This window comes from Clupea harengus, chromosome 26 (genome assembly GCF_900700415.2).
Source record: "Clupea harengus chromosome 26, Ch_v2.0.2, whole genome shotgun sequence".
In the NCBI taxonomy this organism is placed as follows: Eukaryota; Metazoa; Chordata; class Actinopteri; order Clupeiformes; family Clupeidae; genus Clupea; species Clupea harengus.
The window spans coordinates 929,813-937,202 of record NC_045177.1 but is presented as its reverse complement, the minus strand read 5'-3'; the positions used below and the strand labels follow the sequence as shown (position 1 = coordinate 937,202).

General features: G+C 42.8%; 1 protein-coding gene across 1 annotated transcript in view; it reads right to left on the bottom strand.

Annotated features, from left to right (window-relative positions):
- Positions 1–2,843: 2,843 nt before the first annotated feature.
- LOC105912951 (NLR family CARD domain-containing protein 3-like) overlaps positions 2,844–7,390 on the bottom strand; it is a 77,913-nt gene continuing 73,366 nt past the window's right edge. The window contains exons 3-6 of the mRNA XM_031563677.2: positions 6,977–7,291; positions 6,017–6,151; positions 3,417–5,028; positions 2,844–2,928 (exon numbers count right to left, since the gene is read on the bottom strand). Coding sequence (XP_031419537.1) covers positions 2,844–2,928; positions 3,417–5,028; positions 6,017–6,151; positions 6,977–7,244 — 2,100 coding nt within the window. The 5' untranslated portion in view covers positions 7,245–7,291. The remainder of the gene's footprint in view (positions 2,929–3,416; positions 5,029–6,016; positions 6,152–6,976; positions 7,292–7,390) is intronic.

The window sequence follows — 7,390 nt, the reverse complement described above, 5'->3', positions numbered from 1 at the left end:
AAAATGCATATATTATGTGTTGCTGTATCCTCTATTTTTGCACATTTTACTGTAGTGTCCTGTCCTGCACACACACACACACACACACACACACACACCACACACACACACACAACTACTATCAGTTGAGTTTGGCTGGTTGTGAACATTGACTGTGGGCGCTGTGGGGCAGTGATATCATACGTCTCACTCTCTCTCTCTCTCTCACACACACGCGCACACACACACCCACACACACACACAACTACTACTATCAGTTGAGTTTTGCTGGTGGTGAACATTGACTGTGGGCGCTGTGGGGCAGTGATTTCATGATGGCTTTAAACTTTCAAACTCCCACTAAAACAACACTTTAGCATAAAGAGGTGCTAGAGCGACAACAGGGACTACGTAAATAACAACAGGGACTACGTAAACAACAACAGCCGATTGCGTACAAGGAAAATGAAGATAATGATACACCAGGCAGGCAGGGATAGGATTGGGAGATCTGATGAAGAGGCAGAGGAGGAAGAGGACGAGGAGCAACCTCCCCCTCCTTATCCTCCAAAATTGTACCCAGCGCTCCCTGTAACAAGATCTGCTGCAAAAACCTCTCCTAGAACATCACGCCGTATACAAAATCAGAAAAAGCTAAAGAACTCAGCCAGAAAATACCCAAAAGTTCAAAAATATGCTAATCTGGACGAGTCTGAGGACTCTGATCTGTCCAATGATAGAGATGCCAAACCCTAATGCTGGGGCTGCAGATCAGCCTCCTACAGTATGGGTATATAGAGCCTGGACAATAAGAGATATGAAAAGCGTAACCGCTGACATATCTCACCCTAGGGAGGGCCAAGAGGATTGCACTTTAAAACTTCGACTGTTAGCCAATAGTTTCCACCCGAACGCAGCTGAGTTTGAGGCGTGCGTAAGACTGGTTGTGGGGGTGGAGTGGTGTCAGGTAGCTGAAACTAGGAATGCCTTAGACCTGAATAACATACCACTGAGCTCCTCAGAGGACATTAACGAGATGTACCCAGCACAGTGAGATTGCTAATCAGATCTGCCTCCAGACATCTTGAAGCAGAGCCATACACAGAACCCATTACTTTTGAAGATTTGGAAACAGGACAGAGTTAATTACAGATCATTGTTTCAAAAACATGCCCTGTTCATTTATTGGGAAGAGATGTGATGACATTATGTTATGGGGTTTCAAAAACATGGCCTAAAGGTTCACATCGACCTTACCAAAGACAATATCCGCTAAGAAGGGAGGCTATAGAAGGCATAGTCCCTGTGTTCAAAACGCTAAAAGATAAAGGAGTGATAATACCATGCCCAGACTCCCCATGTAACACACCCATTTTACCTGTCAAAAAGGCTCCACCCTCTCAGGGCTGGTCAATGGAACACCATGCACCATGCACTATGCACCATTTATCATATGAATAGCCGTAATTTGCTAATGGGTGGGCCATCACCGGTTGCTTTCACCCTCAGAGAGAGAAATTCGCAAGGCTTCAGCCCTATTCTCTTTACAAAGTGCTCATTTATGTCTTAGTTTCGAAATGCATATATTTGAAAAGGAGAAGATTCAGGGTTTCTCGGGGTGTTATTGTTATGTCTGTAGGACAAAAACTCGCAGAGCTTTTAAATGCAATTGCTAAAAATAGCTCCAACTGCCCCACGGGGCACCTCCGGGTTGGAAGGGTTAAACCCGAAGTACACATGCTCTCATGCAAATGACTGTAATAACAGAGGACAGATCTGTACATACAGACAGCTGATGAGCACGAGAAAGCAGGAGAGAGAAAAACAGACGCTAAAGTTTTTAAGAATTGCTATTGAAATTCAGCTGTTGGACCTTTTGAAGTGGTAACCAGATATTAATGTGAGGGGCGCATCTTATCAGGGAGGTCTGTCATGCTGCATGGTGCATTTTGAAGTGCTGTTATACGTGTTTCTTTATTGACTTGCTGGACATTTGCAGTGGTTTTAAATGGGCTGCGTGGGCTAACCTATCTTTTGAGTGTGTTAACTTTTAAAGATGCTGAGTGTGTATTCCATTGCAGCTAATTGGTCCCTCTATATCCTGCAGACAGAGGGTCTTGCTAATGAAATGAATTAAGTGAATAATTAACACCATTTCATTCGATGTGCTTGCAACCTCTGGTTTGATTGAAAGAAACGGCAGCTAACATTTTGATCAGTGGTAGCCTCACGCAGGTTTATTACATGCCACATAGCTGACCTTAGTATCTCCAGCTTGCACTGTGGATCTCTTAGTCCCACACAGAGCAGCTCCACTCCTTCGTCCTTCAGGAGAGGATTCTCACTCATGTCCAGATCTCTCAGATGGGAAGGTGTCCCTTGCATCAACGTGGGATGCGCATTCATTTCACCAGCTTGCTTTGGAGAGGTTACAACTCCTTTAGCCTGTTTAAAAACTATTATGTATGTTATGTATAAAGATATGTACACATTTTTAACTATTCAGCATTGACACTGATTTTCGGCCTATTTCAGAAATGCAAGATTGTCACATTATCATTGTCGAGGTATCTAAGTTGGCATATAACAATTATAACACTTTTATTCATTGTTCATACTACAGTTAAAAAACACTCAGTGTTCATAAAATATGATGCATCTCTTCCTCAGTATGTCAGAATACCATTTCCAAAATGGTCCCAAAGTTTGTGTCATTGTTGTTAACAGGCTTTACTCCCAGAACCCACCCTAAACTGTACTCCACCCAACTTCTCCTAGAGACTTTCACTACGGAAAGCATTCTGCGGAGCCCTTCGTCTTGATTCTTCAGGGTATTGTGATTCAGATCAAACTCATCCAAGTCTTCAAGCTGACATCAGCAGCAGATAAGCCAAAGCTGAACACTGGGCTGGAGTCAGATTCTTCTCCTCATCTGCTGAGTTTCTGTACCTGGGTAACATTTAAAAACACAATATTCATAATCTTAGTGATACTTTAAAAAGCCTCTTATTATTAGCCTCTTATTTAAAAAGACAATGAACCTCTCTACTTCCAAACCAAAGTCCAGAACAATAGAGCAATACAAATGACAAGAATCAGCAGTAAATAGCATCAATACCGGCAAACATCAATTTCCTATTCACTCCAGATGAAAGATAATCATTGTAATAGTGTGGACACTTAGTTAATGAATTTGACAGTTGACAACATAATTTGAGGACTATTCCTTCACCTGGGGACTATAATGGCACAGACTTGATGATTTCAATGCATTGATGATCTTTTCCTTACCAAAAACAGTTACAGTACTGCAAAAGGGCTTTTATTAGCATGTAACTCTTCGGAATCAAACCTATGACACGGTGTGGTTGACATAATGCGCTACTAATTGTGTTATTTACTGATTCCTTTCAATCTGAAATTATCTGTATTATTACCTGTTGATCTCCTCAACCAGTGAGTTGTCCCCTAACTCATTCAAACAGTGGAAGAGGTTGATGGTCCTTTCTGGTGAGATATCCTCCCTGATCTTCTTTTTGATGTATTGAACTGTTTTCTCGATGCTCACTTCTCTGATAGCTAACTGTGGCAGGACCTCCTTCAGGGGAGATCGGATTTCAGGCTCCAACATTGGAGCCAGGCCGAGGAGGAAACGAACTAAAAGATCAAAATGTCCATTCTGGCTCTGCAGGGCCTTATCCACTGCCATCTTGAAAAGGTCAAACCTTGAGTGAGAGAATCTCCAGCTGGTCTTCTCTTTCCAGTTCTTTGGAAAAGGATTTGCCCTTAGAACTCCTTCATGAAGAACATAAAGAGCTGCCAAGAATTCCTGTACACTGAGGTGCACAAAGCTGAACATGTCTTCTCCAGTTGAAGCACTCTCCAAGTTGAAGATCTGTGTACAAACTCCAGCCTTCAGTGCTCCACAATCGACATCAATGTTACACTCTTCCAAGTCCTTCTCATAGAAGATCAGGGTGCCTTTCTCCAGATGTTTGAATGCCAGTTTCCCAAGTTTAACAAGGAGATCCCCTTTTTCCTTTGCACTCATCTTCTTGTCCTCCGGGTATTTGTCATTGATGCTTTTTATCTGAAAGACACTATACCATGTGTACAATGCCGTCAACGTTTTGGGTGATTCTTTTTTGCTCTGATCTTCCAGTATTTTCTTCAGCACATTGGCTATAATACGACAGAATACCGGTATGTGACACATGATGTGGAGGCTTCTATTCTCCTTGATATGATCAATGATTCTCTCGGCCTTCTCTGGATTCTTTATGTTGTTCTGAAAGAACTCAATTTTCTGGGGGTCATTGAATCCTCGAACCTCTGTCAGCAAGTAGGAGCATTCTTCTGGGATCTGACTGGCTGCTGCTGGTCTGGTTGTAACCCAGAGGAGTGCAGAGGACAGTAGCATACCTCTAATGAGACTTGTTATGAGCATGTCTACTGATGACTCTTCTCCCAGTTTACAAATCCAGTTGCCAAAGTCCAGCTCGAGTTTACTTTCATCCAAACCGTCAAGGACAAAAATAATTTTGCATTCACTCAAGTCAAGGACGTTTTCCAGATCCTCCAGATTTGGGTAGAATAACTGAAGAAGCTGAGGAAGGTTGAAGCGTTCACCTTTCTTCAAGTTCAACTCCCGAAATGGAAGAACAAAAACAAAGTCTATATCTTGATTTGCCTTTTCCTCAACCCAGTCCATGACAAACTTCTGCACTGCAACAGTTTTCCCCACGCCAGCAACTCCCATAGTTAAAACTTTTGTGGCAGACCCGTCTGTGAACATGTTTGCCAACTTGACTTGTTTATCCTCAGAGCTTGGTCCTCTCCCAATCTGGCTCATGTTGATCGCCGACACTTCATGTGTGCTGTTGACTCCATCTGTGCGGCCCTCTACAATGTGAAGCTCAGTGTAGATATCTTGTACAGTAGAAACTCCAGACTCTTCATGTACAAAAGAAAACCTTTTCTTCAGGTGCTCCCGAAGCTTCAATTTTAGTGATGTTTTCTTCTTTTTAACCTCCTCTGCTGCATTGTCATCTGAGGACAACACAATTCAGATGTAATATGGTGAAATGGGGAAATAACTGGTTGTTTATATTAAATATGACACCGTAATCTTAAGACATGATTTTCACTTTTTAGCTTTGTATGTGTCATCAGTGTAGCATTTGACTTGACTTCTCCTGTGGTTATTACTGTAGTTTATTTGTCTAAGCAGCTATCATTGTTTTAAACATGTTGCATGGATAAACTTACTTTTCCTTCTTTGTTTATTCTTATACTTAATGTTACATGTCTGTGTAACTCCAAGTCTCAAATATAAATTCACCAAGGTTCACATTCTTTCATCTAGTTTTCAACTAACAGTTTCAGTCAATACGTGTGTAATGACCAATACATATGAAACAAAAACAATATAAGTAAACCAATATATATGCCAACAAACCATAAAGTGAACAAAGGGACCAATGCATTTGTACAAAACCAGTACAGACATATTTCCTGAACGGCACCCCATACATAGTGGTGCCATTTTTTTATTAGCAATAAAAGACTCGTCACACCTCTGTTCATCTCTCTTCACTGACTTAAGCTCTGATGCTCCACTAGACGGTAGCCACCCCCTCAACAACATCCTCCTATCTAAACACCCTCAGCCAGGTCTACAGTCCATCTTCACCAGTGCATGCTGCCAATGAGCAGAGAGTCTGGTGGTCTCTCCCTACACCAGTCAGCCAAAGGTCTCAAGCCGTCAGTGGTGCCACTGTGGTGGGATGAGTTTCCCAGCTCCACACGCTCTGCAGCATTAATCCCAAAGCAGCTGAAGACCCAACTCATCTTATGCACTTAAACTTCAAATAAAACCTCTCTTCTTTTTCCTGTTCAGAACTTATGAATCCCCAAGTCTCGCCTACTTAGAAATATCATAAATAGACCAAGGTTTGTGTAATATTTGTGTGTGTGTGTGTATGCAGCTAATATGCCGCTGGATCCAAATGTGAAATGTCCGACATTGGGTCCTTACCCCCTCCTTGTTGTGGCGTGGGTGATCCTCCGCTCAAGGCTGAGGCGTCCACCATCCCTTCCGAGTCAGCAGTGATGTCCACTTTGACCCCACCATCCCCTCTGACCAGACCTGGGGAACACTGTTGGCCTCCCACTTAGAGGAGAGGGGGATAGCAAAGAGAGAGATGCAGAGTAAGGGGAAAGTGAGACGGGGAGAAAGAAAGAGCAGAAAGATAAAGGGAAAGTGAGAGTTGGAGAGAGGGGGGTCAGAGAGAGAGTGAGAGAGATGAAAGGAAGAGAGAGGGAAAGGGAGAGTGGCACAGAGAAAGATACAGAGAGAATGAAGAGACAGATAGATAACCAGTCAGACAGAGGGAGGAGACAGAAAGAGGGGATGAATGAGAGAGAAAAAGAGGTGGGAAAGAAAAGGAGGAGACAGAGATGAAATGAAACAGAAAGAGTCCCAGAGAAAGTCAGCAGAGAGAGAGAGAGTGTTAGAAGAAACAGATACGATGAATACATGTGGGAGTCTATCTATACATTAGAACCTATTCGATTTTATTTTCCCCCTTTATTTATTTATGTATGTATGTATTTATTTATTTAAATTGTTGGATGAGTGTGGATGAGTGTGCTTTGTATTAAGGGTTGTGGGATGGGGGTGGGGGAGGGGAAGGGGGAGGTCTGGGAGGGGGTGAGTGGGTTGGGGAGGGATTGGGATAGGGGGCTATGAGGTAGAACTGAAGGGGTGGGGCCCCTTATGTTGTATGGTATTAGAAGATAGCTGAAAATGATGGGTTTGTTTGTAAAACTGGACGCTTCCTTAAATAATTTGTGATTATTGTAATTCTTGGTACCCTTTCCTATTTTCTGTTACTTTCTTACCAAATAAAAAGAATTATAAAAAAAAGAAAAGAATACATGTGACTCTTCCTACATACACAGGTGCCTCATCAGAGACTATGAGTTACACACTTACATTCTTCCAGATCTTTCTCCAAGTCCATGGCCAACTGGTTTTGGTTCATCTTCTTCAAGATGGTCAACATGACGTCCCCAGCTCCCTTGGTGTACACCTGCACCATCAAGTCCACAGTGTCGTTTATGTCGGCCTTCTCCAGCTTTCCCCATGTGATTTGGCCCTGGTCCCGAAGGAGGTGCTTGAAACTCTTAAAATCGTCCCCTGTGAGGTTGTCCAGAGGTTTCCTCAGCACTTCCCTCAGGGCTGCGGTCATTGTGGGGTCCATATTATTAGTCCACGACTAACTGGATGCTTGGGGTCAGGTTGGGCCAGCTGTCAAAAAGGCCAGATGTTGGGGGGATAGTTCATGTTCAAAACCAAAAATGTTTTTCTTTCATGAGCAACTGTTTCAATGAAATTCTACTCTCCCTC